Consider the following 16,246-nt stretch of genomic DNA (forward strand, 5'->3'; position numbering starts at 1 on the left):
TGGTACTTTCCGTCTTCCGGGAACATCACAGGGGCACTTCTCCGGTCACGTCTTCACTATATGCTCGCAAAGTGCGAAGCTCTATGCGAAGCTTCTCGCGTCCCGTCAAACCAAAACTATAGCGGCTGCCAGAAATTTCTCCGGTCAAACAAAAAGAACGAAAGCCAACCGGCTCTTCCTTCCTCCGTACATCGACGTTGCGCTTGCGTTGCTTGCGTCATGGCCAGATCGGCCAGATCGCTTGCAGTTGAAGCAGTTGAAGGTTGAAGCAAAAACGAAACCAACTGCAATGTCACGTGTTCACATCGAAGACACGCTTTTTATATCCATTTTAACTGTTTTGAACGAATAATTGGACCCATGACTTTATTTGTGGTGTGTAAGAAACTATTATCAAGAGCCCTAAACTAAATGCAAACATGGGCGACATGAGGGAAGCCGCATTGCCATCGACCAGAAAATGGCGGCGAGCCACGGTAAGCGCGGGTTTCGCCAACGTCCCGCGACATGGCGTAATTGCTTTTGGTGCTTATCTGTTTCCGAGACATGTTTCTTTCCGCGGCATTTGTCTCGACGGTCCTTTCTAAGTGTGTCCCCAAGCATTCCGGTGCTTCGATAGCCGGCAATGCCGCGGTCGTCGCCGGAGGCGATGCGTGTTATCGAGGTCGGCTACACGGTTATGCGTGTATGACCGAACCAAAACACGTTTTTTACAACCTCGCATGATATCTGAACGTATTATCCGTTACTCATCGTGTAAATTTATGGTAATTTGTGTAAATAGCGTGTTTTTCACCCCAAATATTCACCAAATACACGGCACTTGCTAACAGTGCAGAGCCGAGAGCCCCACAAGGTTCCCGTCTTCCGTCCCCCCGACGTTCCGCATCGCCTTTTCGTCAGTCGCGCCTTGACAGCCTGTCCCCTCTATCTCGTCCAGAAAACTAAGTGCGGCCCCGCCTGGAGGTGGCGTTGCCAAACACGACCGAAGTAAACAGCTATAAGAACACCGGAGCGCCCCCACTCTCCCGTCGCCACGCATCGCAGCGATGCTCTTGCAACGGTGCGTAACGACCTAAACTTTGTTATCGAAGACCACGACGCGTCAGCACTCGTGGATACCGGGGCAGACTACTCAATCTTGAGTGGGAGGCTCTCTCGCCGCCTGCGGAGAGTGACGACGCCGATGGACCTGAAATACAAACCGCCGGAGATCAGCTCATTACACCAGTCGGAAGATGCACTCCTCGCGTCAAGATCCACAGTGACACGCGCCCTATGAATTTCGTCGTTCTGCAAGACTGTGCGAGGGACGTTAAGCTCGGAATGAAGTTTCTCGGCAAATATGGCGCTGTCATCGACCCCGGGGCAAACCATTTGCCGCTGCAAAACCCTGTTCTGCCGCCGGTGGGGCCCAATATGACGTCAACTGGGGTCCGAGTTATTGCCGACCATGTCAACCTGCCGCCGCGGTCGAGTGTTTTCGTAACCGTCATAACCGACGCAGCTATGTGCAGTGAAGCTCTCCTGGAAGGCAGCGTCCAACTGCCCATTGAAAACGGAATTGGAGTCGCACGAGGCGTAACGGATCTCCAAGCAGGACGTACACCTGTTCTCGTGACGAACTTTTGAGAGGAGCCGCAACCAGTGGCGTCACAAGGAGGAGGGAGCGGGGGAGAGGGGCGGATTGCCCCGGGTGCAGCGCTCAGGGGTGTGCCGCGGCGGACCACGAGAGCGAGATGGGGAAGGGGGTCTCTCGGCAGCCCCCCCCCCCCCCCCCCCCATCTCGCTAGGCTCAGCGAGATGGGGGGCGGAGGGGGGGGGGGGGGGCGTCACTAGGGTCAGCGGCACCCGGGGCAGTGACGCCACTGGCCGCAGCACCTAACGAAGGGTAGTATTGTGGACCACGTCGAGTGGCTGCAAGCGCCAGCCGTGGTCACTGCAATCTCTGAGAAAACCTCGTCGTCACAGCACAAGAGCACGTCGCCGACGCATCTCGAGATCGAACGCCAAGCTCCCAGCTCTAAAGCGCCGGCAACTGGTTGATTTCCTCGCTGAAAACAGTGACTGTTTTGCCACGTCGTCGAAATTTCACCAAACACCAGTGGCGAAACATCGCATTTGCACCGACGACGACGTGCACGCATTCTAGCAGTCACAGTACCGCGTCTTTTTGAAAGAACAGGAAGTCATCCAAAAACAGGTTCGGGAAATGCTTGACGATGACATAATTCAGCCGTCAAGCACTTCACGGGCTTCACCTGTTGTGTTCGTGAAGAGGGATGGAACGCTGAGGTCCTGTGTTAACTATCCTCGACTCAATGCTGTGACAAAAAGACGTGTACCCGCTGCACCGCATCGACGATACTCTAGACAGTCTTCGTCGCTCATGATACTTTTCTTCGATGGACTTGAAGGGTGGCTACTGGCAGATCGAAGTTGACGAACAGGACCGGGAGAAAACTGCCTTCGTTACGTCGCACAGACTGCACTAATTTAAAGTGATGTCCTACGGGCTATGTACAGCGCCGGAGACTTCAGCGTTTCATAAACACCGTGCTAGGAGGCTCGAAATGGCAGAGCTGTCTTGTATACCTCGACGACGTTGTAGTGTTTTCCGGCAACTTCGACGAGCACTTACGACGACTCCGTGCCGTACCTCAAGCCATCAATGCCACTGAACTAACTCAAGCCAACGAGATGTTGGTTCGCTTATGGTGAGCTCAAGTATCTAGGCCCCGTCGGCAGCAGCGAGGGTCTCCGTCCTGACCCCGAGAAGGTGCGCGCCGTACCCACATTTTCCTGACCCCAAAAAGGCCGTAAGAAGATTCCTAGGCCTTTGTGCCTACTACAGGCGTTTCGATCGAGATTTCGAGAAACGTTTTGTGCTAGCGACATACCTTAAAAAAGACACCGTCAGGTTTCAGTGAACAAAAGAACACCAGAGAGCGTTCGACGAGCTTAAACGAAGACATCAAACACCTCCCGTCTTTGGCTATTTCGACTAGCATGCACAAACAGAAATTCACACGGGCGCAAGTAACACGGGGCTTGGCGCGCAGCTGCTCCAAATACTGAAGGGAACAGAGTTGGCAATTGCCTATGCTAGCCGGACGCTGTCCAAGGCGGAGGGTAATTGCTCTACGGCGGAGAAAGAATGCCTCTCCGTCGTCCGGGCCATCACCAAGTTTTGCCCGCAGTTGTGCGAAAGTCCGTTCCGGGTGGTTACGGACCACCACTCGCTCTGCTCGCTCGCGAATCTGAACGACCCCTCAAGACGCCTCGCCCGGTGGAGTGTACGACTGCAGGAGTATAACATGACCGTGGTGTACAAGTTCGGCCGAAGGCACACTAATGTCGATTGTTTGTTGAGGATCGATCGAGGCTGGTCTTCCCTGCATGGAGGACAACGACGACGAGTGTTTCCTCGGCGCAGTGGATGTCAGTGACATGGCAGCACTCCAAAGAGATTATCCTCAACTGCGAGGGCTCATCGAGAACCTAGAGGGACAAGAAAGCACTGTTCTCCACGTTTTCATTCGAACACTGCCAACATTCTCCATCCGAGAAGGCGCGCTGTACAACAAAAAACTTCAGTAAAAACAATAGGCGGTGGCTATTATTCGAGCATAAATATTTAAAGCCAGGCAATATGATCCGACGGCGGGACACCTTGGCTACAACAGGACTCTGTCAGGATACGCGAGAAGTACCACTTGCCGAGGCTTGCGAAAACAGTCCATCGCTACACCAGATTTTGCCACGAGTGTCAATGACGGACGAGACCACCTACGAGACCGGCAGGACTCCTTTAGGCTATTGCGCCACCATCTGCCCCATTACAGCAGATCGAAATGGATTTATTTGGACCATTCCCACCATCGACGCAAAGAAACCGATGGGTAATCATGGCGATCGATTATCTCACACGGTACGCCGAGGAAAAAGTTCTTTCATCAGGTACGGCATTTGAAGTCGACAAGTTTTCCATCGAGTCCATCGTCCTCTGGCACGGCGCCCCTGAAGTCCTTATCAGAGACCGGGGATCATCGTTTATGGCTCAGCTGACGCAAGAGATCCTTCGTCCCAATTGCACCAGCCACCGTTAAACAACTGCATATCATCCGCACACAAATTAATCAACTGAACGGCTAAACAAAACTATCCGAGACGTGATCTCCATGTATGTCGACGTAGAGCACAAGACGTGTGACGAGCTGTTACCCTATGTCACATTTGCTTACAACACTGCCGTGCAAGAGACCACAGAAGTAGCACCGTTTTACCTGGTGCATGGCCGAAAAGTAACGACCATGCTCGACGCGATGCTGCCCCACGAACCGCAGGCCGATGGAAGCCACGACGCCTAGTTGATTGCTCAACGCACCGAAGGAGTTCGCCAGCTCCCCCGACTCCGGATTCAAGATCAACAACGTGTCGACGCTACCCGGTACAACCTTCGTCGGATCGACGTTCGCCTCAAACCCGGAGACCGTGTGTGGGTCTCTACCCCGATACGACGACGCGGACTAAGCGAGAAACTCCTGAAGCGCTCTTCTGACCCTCCAAGGAGCTTTGTTGGTTCAAAGACCTGAACTACGAGGTGGTGCCCGACGGGACAAGAACGTTATGACGTTGCCCATCACGACCTGAAATTGTGCACGTCGTGTGCCTCAAGCCGCACTGCGCACGATAAAACTGTGGACTCTGATCCCGTGCTAGGCTTGATAGGACTGTTTTACCATCCTCCGTATTTTGTCATTCTTTTGTTTGTTTTGCTCCATTTTGTGGCCTTGTACTACACTGCATTGAGACGATGCTTTTTTTTTTTTTTAAAGGGGGAGTAATGTCACGCGCGTCTTTGACCAAGCGCACCCGTGGCCGAATGGTTATTGTCCTTAGCTCGTACGCAAATGGCTCGAGGTTCGAAGCCTCTGAGCTGATGCGCCTTTTTTATTTTGGAATGTCGCGGACTAGTGAATTTGAGAACATTGTTCTTTATTCGAGGTACGAATGTTCTACGCACAGAACCTTCTACGCTGATTGTTCCTGAAGCTTTCGCGTGTACTTAAGGGGCTCCGATTTGCGAGCCGCAGTCAGTTTTTCGCCAGTGGTCGATCTTGCTGCTACGCCGACTTTGACACCCGGTACCCTCCGTTGTTATCTTCAGTTTCCTTTTTGTTTCGGGCATAAGTTCGCTTGATTAAACGTTTATTCCTTCCTGTTTATTTATTGTTCTTTTGGTCCCAACCCTTCACAATATGTTAGTCCGTAAAGATCGTCCTTCGAGGTATGTGTAACACGTTTCGCAACGGTTTCTGTGGCGTTCCGTCGCACTTTCTTCAGTGATCGCAGCCTTTAAACATATTCCGCGTTAAAATTTCCGGAGTGCCCCTCTAATCGGACGTTCCTCCGCTTCCGCCGAGCGGGCCGTCTCGCCGCCCTAAACGCCTCCGCCTGCCGCGAAAGAGGGGAAGGCCCGCGTGCACCCCGGGGCGCGACGGATCCTCCGGCCACGGCCCCTCCGCCGATCTCCTTGAGTCGACCGATGCTGAGCTCCCGAATCTCCTGCATGGACAGGCTGAGGCCGTAGTCCCTCTCGATGGTCTGCATCACCTCGACGCCCATCAGGGAGTCCATTCCCAGCTCCCCCAGGGTCAGAGAAGGGTTCAGGCTCAAGGGGTCCTTTACACCTGCAGCCAGGGAGCGCCACCTCAGTTCGCCGCCATGACAACCCCGCGAGCCACCCGGCGGAACGTGTTCCCGAAGCCCCACTGCACAGCCTCGACGCTTGGCTGGTTCACGCACTTGGAACTGATTACGAGCAAGTGAAGAGCTTCCTTTTCACGCATCATTCTTTCTTTCTTGGCTCGATAAATTTTCGACAATGAGATAAACTAGCAGTTCTTATGGATTGTATGTACATTTCATTTCAAATAGCGGAAAACCTTCGCTCCGGTGAAACGCAGTTCCAGGGACCCCTATTGACGGCACCAGTGTGGCAGTGCATTCTCTCGTAAGATAACGCGACAGGTCGTAATGCAGTCGGCCTTAAGGAAGCCCTGCAATGATATTCGATTGGAATGTGTTTCACTTTACGCGAGCTTACTTGCACTAAAAATACTCAAGTATGTGATCGCGCGCAACACCGTTGACCAAGAAACCTCTTTTTTAGGGTGTAATTTCGAGAATAAAAAACGAAAGACGTTTTTAAATATCTGTAATGCGAAATTATAGCGCAGCTCTTGAGGTATTTTGCCTTCGGCAATAGACTGTGCTAAACAATTTGAGAAAGAAACATACGTACCTATATATACAGATATAGATCACTCTCCTCACATAGAGGTTCTGTACCCTCCTCGTCTTCCGTGTCCTCCTCCTCCTTAGGACTCTCCTTCCTGTATCCCCCTCCTCCTCTTCCGTACCCTCCCCTCCTCATTCACACTGTCCTCTCACTCCCCATACTCTTCCCTCCACCTCCTCCATACCCTCCCCTCTTCCTCCTCTCCTCCTCCATACCCACTCCTCCCCCTCCGTACCCTCCCCTCCTCCTCCTGCGTACCCTCATGTCCTCCTCCCTACCCTACCCTCCTCTCACAGCTTCCCTGCTAAATTCAGCTGGAAAATTGACGCCACGGGACCTCACCAATTTTATTTCCCCGCTTAATTTAGCGTGGAAAAAGACATCACATGACATCGCGTCACGTCTCCGATGAACCAATTAAGTTTCTCCGCTAGATCTAGCGAGAAAATTGACGTCCCGTGACCTCAACTCCAATCCAATTCCGCGCTAAACTTAGCGGGGAAACTGAATTGGTGTGTAGGTCTGCGACGTTCCATAATGCAACACTGCGCATTCAGTTTCCCCGCTAAATTTAGGGGAGTATGTGACGTCCCATAACTCAACGGGCGCGGTTACGCCGACACCGACGGCGACGCCGAAGCCGCTCAACGCGGAAACGAGCGCCTAATGCTGCGTTCTAAAACGAGGATGGCTAGTTGGGCTAGTTGGTTTTGCATCATGGTGTAATACGCCAAAACAACAGGGACAGACAAAACGAAGGTAGAACTAGACAGGACGCGGCGTACGCCGCGTCCTGTCTAGTTCTACCTTCGTTTTGTCTGTCCCTGTTGTTTTGGCGTATTACACTATGTTCTAAAACGAGCTTTTTTCTTTCATCCTGTTGGCAAAACTTCATGACGTGGTTTAGAGGTCGCAGTGTTGTCATAGCCCCCAGTGGCAAAATTTTAGCGCGGCTCGTAGATTAAACCCAATCATTGCACGAGCGCTCGATTTGGGCTCACGATAATCAAAAGCTCGACGAGAATTCGGGTAGTGGTTCTTTTTTATATTAAGTTTTTTTAAACCTTATCTATGTACTTGCATCAGTATTTGGAGGTGTGATTCTGTGTGTTGCATGCACCCATCTGCTGACTTTGACTTCGGGACATTCTAAGGACGTGTGTATGTCAATCTGTCTTATTTCCTTTTTGTATACCGGGCAGCAATGTTTAAAGCGTTAATTTTAGGGTAGCATCCCACAAGCCTTGTTTTGGCTTTGATGCGCCCGTCACGCAAACAGTGCTGTGCTCCATGCAATAAATGTATTATTATTATTATTATTATTATTATTATTATTATTATTATTATTATTATTATTATTAAGAGAAAGAGAAGAAGAAGAAGTCCCCGAGAGCAATCGTTCTTCTCGATTGCTCTTCATATTTCCAGTACTAATCAAATATTCCAAGCTCAGCTAACCCCGGCAACCAGTCCACTACGAACGCCAAATCCTGGAGTCTTCACTGACACGCTCCCTGATCTGCACCAGGGTTCCATCGTTTCAATCGGTTGTTGACTCGGAGCGCAAGCCTTCCAAGCGTCGACCTGACTGGATTGCATCGGCTGCTTTACACCAGCTTTCTCAGCCCGACGCTTTTCTCGAGCCGAGTGCACACATCAGGACAGTCGGCGTGACAAGACGGCACGGTATTTCTCACCGCTTGTTCTAGTTTCTACTGCCATGTCTTCTCCATCTAAGTGTGCTAATTGCCGAGAAAAGATCATCAATGATGGCCGACACATGTCCTGCGTCGATTGCAAGAACTCGTACCATGTAGGAAAGCTTTGCTCTGGAATTGCAGACAGCACCTTTAAAACCATGGGGGCTGCAAAGCGGGAGATTTGGCGCTGCCGTCGGTGCCGAGAGCAGAGTAGAGAGCCCGGTTCTCAATCTGAGACGGGCTTGTCACAATGGGAATCTCCCGTGACTGGCGAGCACTTTCGATCACTGGAGTCGAAACTAGATTGCCTAACGTCCCTCAAGGCCAACGTCGACAGCCTCCTTTCTTTACCAGCCAAAATAGACCAGCTCTTGACATTAAAACCTGTAGTCGAGAACCTAAAATCTGCACTAACAGAGATTCAAAAGTCGGTTGACTTCCTGTCGGAGAGCTACGACTCTCTGCTCTTGACAGCCACCGCTAACGCATCATCAGTGACAGAACTCCGGAACGAGACCACATCACTGAGAGAGATAGTTACGGAGCAGTCCAAGACCATTGAACACCTCCAGGACGAGTTAAATGACAGTGATCAGTATAGCCGACATTCAAATCTCGAAATACATGGGCTGCCTTGTTCCTCAAATGAGAACTTGATCACCGTCGTCAATGAGCTGGCCAGTAAGCTCGGCCTAGCTGACTTCCAACGAAGTGACATAGTGACCATGCACCGCCTACCATCTCGACGTGACATATTCTCTACGGCAGCGCTTAGAGATCAGTGGCTTTCCACAAGAAAAAAGCTGCGGCCTCTTTCAGAAAACGGGTCTTTACCCAAATTCTTCTTCAACGAAAACCTCACCCGCAGGAACAAGGAGCTCTTTTGGAAGTTACGTGAGAAAGTAAGAGACATGCATTACAAATTCACATGGGTGAAGAATGGTAAACTGTTTGCAAAGAAAACAGAATCCTCTCCTGCAGTACGCATCCATCGGTTTGCTGACCTGGAGAAGATTGTATAGCTCTTCTCTTGCCAAACCGACAGATAACAAGGTATCGAATGACAACATCGAATTATGGAGGTACAGTTTTCTAACTGCTCAGACTTTTTATCTCTTCAACGTTTCTTTGACACAGTCAGTGATAGCACTTTTGGTTTGTTACATGTTAACATCAGGAGTATTCGAAAATATTGGGATGAGTTTACACTAACTGTCAAAAATGCAACGTCACTATTTGATGTTTTTGTCCTTACAGAAATTAATGTTAAAGACGTTTCCTGTAATGAATTCCAAATACCAGGGTATAATGCACACTTTTTCACGCGTTCGGTTTGGAGGAGGAATTGCTATCTTTGTGAGAGAATCGTGGGGTACTGAAAAGCTTGATGTCGATTTCGTTAATTGTGAGACACTCTTTATAAGGATATGGAATTCTAAATGGTCTTTACTTTTGCTAGCCTTCTACAGACCTCCTTCGGCTCATCCTTTGAAGTTTTTGGAAGAGCTCAGGAATAAGCTTCAAACTTTTCAATCCATGAATGACATCTGTTTGGTAGGCGACTTCAACATCGACACGCTTAAGCCAGTCAAGTCTCTCGTGTTTGACTATCTGAATTTATTGGCATATTTCGGTCTGGAGTGTTTGATTCTTGGCCCCACACGAGAAGAACATTTAGGTGATCATATTGTCAAATCATGCCTAGACCATATCAATGTACGCGCTCAGAACATAGCAACAAAATCGGCCATAATAGAGCAGAAGCTTGCTGACCATTACTATGTGGCTTGCCAACTTGTAACACAGCTGCCGCCGACGGCTGTAACACAAAATATAGAAATAATTGATCGCGCACGATTTGATAAGTTGGTACAAAAATACGATTGGAATAATCTATTGCATATTCAAGACTTCAACGACGTCTGCACTAGGTTTAGTGAGCAGTTCCGCCTTTTTAGGTGGCAAGCTACAAAAAATATTACTGTGAGGCGGCGTCGAAACGACCATGATTGGTTAACGGATGATATTCTGTCATCTATAAAATTGAAAGATGCTCTTTGGGCTCGTTGTCGCCGGTCTCCAAAAAATGCCCAGTTGAAGGAAGAATTCCGCATTATGCGAAACCGCGTAAACGCGCTTATTCGTTCAGCGAAAAGAATATACTTCCGTAAAGCGTTTTTTAAAGCCCGATCAAATATTTCACAGACATGGTGTTTGGTAAACCAGTTGCGAGGCAAAGGTGTGAAGAGGTCGATTGATGACACACTTGAAACAGTTTTTGGCCACGATACTAAGAAATTGGTAGAAGATTTTAATAAATTCTTTGCTACGTTCTCTGGAGTAGCCCGTGACACTTCTCTATTTGCAACATGTGTTTCAGATTCAAGCTCCGCCTCAGCTTTCCTTCCCCAAATGACCGAGCCTGACCTTCGATCCCAGCTTTTCAGCTTCAAGGCAAACAAGGCGCCTGGTGTAGATCGCATCAGTGCGGAGGATCTAAAGAGGAATTATGATTCCATAAAACATGTGGTCCTCTATATGCTAAATGGTTTTATTTCTTCCGGATCAATCCCCGACACTTTGAAGAGCGCACTAGTGAAGCCTCTATTTAAAGGAGGAGAACGCAACAAACTTGACAACTATCGCCCAATTTCAATTTTACCTTGCATAATACAAATATTGGAAAAACATATTCTCGAAACTATGACGGCATTCCTTGATAGGTTTGACAATATTTCGCCTAGACAATATGGCTTCGTTAGTGGGCGTGGCACCCAACCGCTGTTAGAGAACTTCACAGATGAATTGCATCTCGCTTTCGAGAAGAATCAAGTCGCCTGCGCGCTCTTTATTGATGTTTCCAAGGCATTTGATACTGTAAGTCATAGCATTCTGCTGAAAAAATTATCCAACCTTGGATTCCGCGGTCCTTTCTTTTCTTTACTACAAAATTTTTTAACTGGTCGGACACAAGTAGTTTCTATAGCCAATAACCAAAGCTCCAAAATTGACTTAAAGGCCGGGGTTCCCCAAGGATCTGTTTTATCGCCTCTCCTTTTCAACATCTTTGTTAATGACATATCCAGAGCAATCTCCGGTTGTAGCCTTTTCCAATACGCGGATGACACGGTTTTGCTCTCGGTCCACCTTAATCCGGCTACTGCAATCACTTCGCTGCAAAACGACACTTGCCGTTTACACGACTGGTTTGAAGCAAATTGTCTAACGATAAATGTATCAAAAACCAAGCTTGCCTGTTTTCATAATCCCCTTAAAATTCTAACGTCCAACCATCCGCTTTTCATGCACACGTCTGGGTGTATTTCTTGCAACTGCAGTCCTGTAACTTACGTTGATAGGGTTAAATATCTTGGGATAGAATTTGATAGTAATTTGTCATGGAACAGTCATCTCTCACAGCTTTGCAGAAGACTGCGGAGTGTGTCCTGTTTGCTGTACAATACACGATCCTTAATACCTAGTTCGACAAAAAAATCAATAGCTCAAGCATTAGTATACGGAATTTTGCGGTATGGTATAACAATATTTGGACATAGCTCTGAAGTCTGGTACAAAAAATTAGATACAATTTTAAAAGGCATTTTTAAAAGCATTGTCTATGGACCAGCGTTGCAAACCGAAGAGGAAAAACTCGCCAACTTAGGTTTGCCCTTCTTCAGGGCTTTTTTGGTTCAGACTGTAGTCCTCAAGTACTTTTGGAACGATATATATAAGATACCCCATGTGGCTACTAGATCACTTAGACACACAGAACGATTTAAGGTACCTTTTGTCACAACAAAATATGGGAAGAAGGTTCGGGCCTTCTATGTACCAGCGATTTTCAACAGCCTACCAGACGACGTTTATGATGCGGACTCCCTGAAGAAACTAAAACGAGCACTCCAAGATCTCAGCAAAACATCATGAATTTGTGTGTCTGTGTGTGTGCGTGACCCTGTGTGTGTTTTGCGTGAACGCTAACAAACGTGATCTTTTTCTCTCTTTTCTTTCTTTAATTATCATCGTCAGTACCATAGCGTGGTAACAGTGCCTGAGTCGGGAACTACAAATCAGAGGGACATTTTGTACTCATGAAGTGAAGGGTGCTGTCCCACAAGTCATTCAACTGGCTTTGACAGACCCGTATTTCTACATAGTATGATACATGCAAAAAATAAACATTATTATTATTATTATTATTATTATTATTATTATTATTATTATCCAATCGCTGCAATGACGACACTAGCCGAACCCCTAACAACGTCGGTCTATGATAAACATTTGCGGCATATAATCGGTTCCAGATCACGTGGCCGCTTGTTCTGGCTGCGAGTTGAGAGAAAACATGCTGCTCGTGTTTCTTCTAATTGTTTTAGAGCGCTGCTCTCAGGCACCCGTTTCCGAGTCTCGCGGTGTCGGCGTAACCGCGCTAAATTTAGGAGGAAAACTGACGCTACGTGGCCTCAATACCCTTTCAATTTATCGCTAAATTTATCAAGGAATTGAATAGCTGTTGATATCACGTAACGTCAATTTTCTTGCTAAATCTAGCGGAGAAACTGAGTTTGTGCCTAGGTGACGTGACACCAAGTCACGTGACGTATTTTCCCACTAAATTTAGCGGGGAAACTGAATTCGCGTTCAGGTCAGGTGGCGTCAATAGGGAGTTGTAGTGGATCGTTTTTCTCCTCCGCTACGGTATCCGTAAAGAAAACGCCGCAGCTGCGCATGCGCGCCATGTGCACAGTTCAAGGTCTTGTAGAGGATTACGGAGCGCTATCCGGGTGCTTAGCGGGCTGCGAAAACGGTCTCCTAAACCTTCCTAATATTTCAGCTAAATTTAGCGGGTAAAGTGTGGGAGGAGTGCAGGGTATGGAGGAAGAGAAGGTTAGGGTACGGAGGAGAAGGATGGGAGGGTACGCAGAAGGAGGGGGAGGTATGGGGAGGAGGTGGAGAGGGAAGAAAAGGTACAAAAGACTAGGAAAAGAGGAGGAGGAGGGCAGTGGGAGGAGAGAAGGAGGGTAGAGGAGGGAAGGAGGGAAGATGAGGACGAGCGAAGGAGGAGGAGAAGGGAGGGAAGAAAGAGGGGAGGCGGATGGTACGGAGGAAGAGGACCGACATACCCTTCCCTCCGTTCCCTCCCCTCCTCCTTCTCAAGAGCTATGCTCTTGAGAAGGAGGAGGGGAGGGCATGCCTGCGTAAGCCCCCGTAGATGTAGATGCTTCTGCCGATGTCGAGGCCGTAGACGCGGTCGCATCACGGTCCTTCGCACGAAGCACACATTGAACCCGGATCAAGTCCGAAGCGCAACTGAGGCGCCCGAGGGAGGGCGCCATGTCTTCCTTCTGCAAACCGCGCTCTGGTTTTGACATCACGCTCCCCCACTGCGCAGTCGCGGCTAACCCCGCCAGCTTCATGGCTTCCCCGACGAAGCACCTGCGGTGCTCTGCATTTTTTAGATTGCAGCTCTTAAAGGGGTTATGACACGAAAACTAAACGGGTAGATTATTCTTGAAATGGAATGCCCATAGGCTACTTAGTATATACACCAAGTTACGCAATTTTTAGAGCTCTGATAATTGCAATATTCAATTTACGAATTTTTATAATTTTCATCTGGCGACCAGGCAACACTGCTCAAGTTAGCCACACCATGGTGTCCATAAACCACGTGACCATGAACACTCTCTCATTCTAGGCGCCCCCATGATCGCCCAGGCTCTTCTCCGTCGCGGTACGAACAAAACCGCTCAAACAGCTTGGTAAACTGAAAGCTATTCTCGCTCTCGCCCCCCGGCCGGTTGACCTTCGACCCTGCCTGCGCCTGCGAGACATTCCCGGACGACGGTGACCACGGCGAACTCGTCGTCGCTGGAGCTCGTCGCCAGCGGGTCACAGTCAAAATGAACAGCTTCCAACATCTCTTGATAGCAATCACTCTCATCACTGCTGCGATCAATGCCGGACACTTCGACAAGGCGATCGATGCCGTAGACGTAATCGTCACAGACCGGATGCTGGAAACGTGGAAGGTAAACGAGGAAGCTGAGGCTCGATACGCCAAGAGAGCCGAGTCTGTGAGTGCGTGCAAGTAGACACCACGCTGGAGGCTGGCTACGTCATCAGCCTCCAGGTCCGCCCGGATCTGCCCCTCCGAGGGGCCCGCATATAAATCGATTTATCCACGAAATTATCGCGCCTTTTTCAAAACAAATTTAGCAGGATTATAGGAACATACAATGGGTCCTAGCAGTATAGTTATGTAATATTTTATTTTTGACGTGTCATAACCCCTTTAAGGCACGACCATATTGGCGTCGAGGAGGCCTGCGGCGCGACTGTCGGCGCGGCCGGCTGCCGACCAAAACCAGATTTGGGCTTCAGCGGCGTGACGTACAGCGCCACAGAGCCAACCGCTCCTTGCGCGGTACAGAGCTCGCCGCTCCACGCCGCAGAAGAGAGCAGCCAATGGGAGGTGGCGTAGATGGTGACGTTGCGATGCCATGGCAACGCTCCAGCTGGTGCTCCGCGCGTGTTTCGCGTTTCGAAGACCGTAGCGTTGTTTCGTGTCGTCCGCTATCCATATTTTCCCCCGATGCCTTCCCCAACGGAGCGGTTCCTTGAAACTGCGCGGCGGTCTCCCTTTTTATATGACAAGACACAGCCACACTACCTAGATAATTCCGCTAAGAACAACCGCTGCGAAATTATAGGAGAGGAATTCGGAATTACGAGTGACTTTCTCCGTGGCGCTTGTTTCATGTCGTCTGTGTTGTGACGGATGTCATGTTGATTTGGTGTCACTTTCGAAAGTAGCCCTCAGCTCTGGCGCGGCGCCGGGCCAGCAAAACACTTATCTGTCTTTCGGTGTTTTGGTAGAACCAACTCCGCCGGACCCAAAACCTGTGCCCCCTTCCCTTCAGAGCGCGGCAACGTCGCAAGGTCAACGAGCAGGCTAGGATAACCACATTCACGCTGGTCACCAGGGCATCCTGGGCACCTGCCATGTAGGCAGCGAGTGCGGTTTTGATGCTGATATATCCGAAAGATGAGAGCCGAAATGGAAGTTTGTAACAAAGACCAGACGACGAAAGAGCGGGAAACCTGACGGGAAGCGCGCGCGCGATCGCGAAAGCCAGTGTTGTCACGTGACGCCAGCAAAACGGAGGCCAATGTGGACTCCTTGCGTGGGGACGCGGGACTGCGGCACCACCTAACGGCGCCGATTGGCGGCGCCGTTCACGCTAGTGCGGTCACGCGTTCAGGCGCCCGTCTCCGGCTTGAGCGGCGTCGGCGTCGGCATCGCCGTCACCGTTGGCGTACTTGTGCGGTGCATTATGAAAAACGTCCCATAGTGCACCGCGGTGACGCGCGCGTTACATTATTGAACATTTTCCATAATGCATCGTACGGGAGGGAGGAGGAGGGGGAGGAGGAGAAGGAGCGAGGTGGAGAATGGAGGATGTGGGAGGAAGAGGAGGGAGGAGGAGAGGATGAGGTGAAAGAGGGGGAGGAGGTGAGGAGCACGGGAGGAGTTGATGAGGAGGGAGGAGGAGCGTTAACGGATGAGGAGGAGGGGCATGCTGTCTCCTCCGTACTCTCCGCTCGTCCTCCTCAAGAGCTGCGTTTTAATTCGGAATTACAGGGAGTTGTAAACGTCTCTTTTTTTTTTTCTGGTATGTTTTATTTCTGAGGTGCGTCCGCTTTGACCTGGAGCGGCACGTGCTTGATGACGTATTTTATGGGCATATTTCGGGCACAACGCCTCCGCCACCTTTTAACGTAATAGCGCATATAATGCTTCCGCATTAAAAGCGAACGCTTGTTTCATATGTCGTAACCGTAAGCTATTAATTCTAAATGACATTTTTTCAGAGTAGAAACATTGTTGCACCGCTCCTTTCTGTAGGCGCAAGTGCGAGAACCAGTCTCGGTACCTCCCACGATGAGCACGAGGGGGAGGACTTACCGAAGATGTGTGCCACGGACTGGACGAGGTCGTGCTTGTCCTTGGTCGTGGCCCCGGACAAGTCGGCCTTGATGAGGCTCGAGACTACCGGGTGGCCCTGACGCAGGAAGCGGTCCAGCACCTTCAGGCACGAGCCGATGCGCTGGGGCACCGTGCCGCCCACCCCCACGTCCGCACCCATCGTCTCCCGCAGGACGCCCACGTCGCCGATGGCGCCCCACTGGATGGCCAGGCCTGGGGGGACGAGGGAAGTCAACAGGGGCTGTC

At 49.9% G+C, this 16,246-nt stretch overlaps 1 protein-coding gene across 1 annotated transcript in view; it reads right to left on the reverse strand.

Annotated features, from left to right (window-relative positions):
* Positions 1-4,981: 4,981 nt before the first annotated feature.
* Positions 4,982-16,246, reverse strand: part of LOC8027869 (fatty acid synthase-like) — a 143,835-nt gene continuing 132,570 nt past the window's right edge. The window contains exons 15-16 of the mRNA XM_042294558.1: positions 15,980-16,213; positions 4,982-5,693 (exon numbers count right to left, since the gene is read on the reverse strand). Coding sequence (XP_042150492.1) covers positions 5,359-5,693; positions 15,980-16,213 — 569 coding nt within the window. The 3' untranslated portion in view covers positions 4,982-5,358. The remainder of the gene's footprint in view (positions 5,694-15,979; positions 16,214-16,246) is intronic.

This window comes from Ixodes scapularis, unplaced genomic scaffold, assembly GCF_016920785.2.
Source record: "Ixodes scapularis isolate PalLabHiFi unplaced genomic scaffold, ASM1692078v2 PGA_scaffold6__148_contigs__length_123643588, whole genome shotgun sequence".
In the NCBI taxonomy this organism is placed as follows: domain Eukaryota; kingdom Metazoa; phylum Arthropoda; class Arachnida; order Ixodida; family Ixodidae; genus Ixodes; species Ixodes scapularis.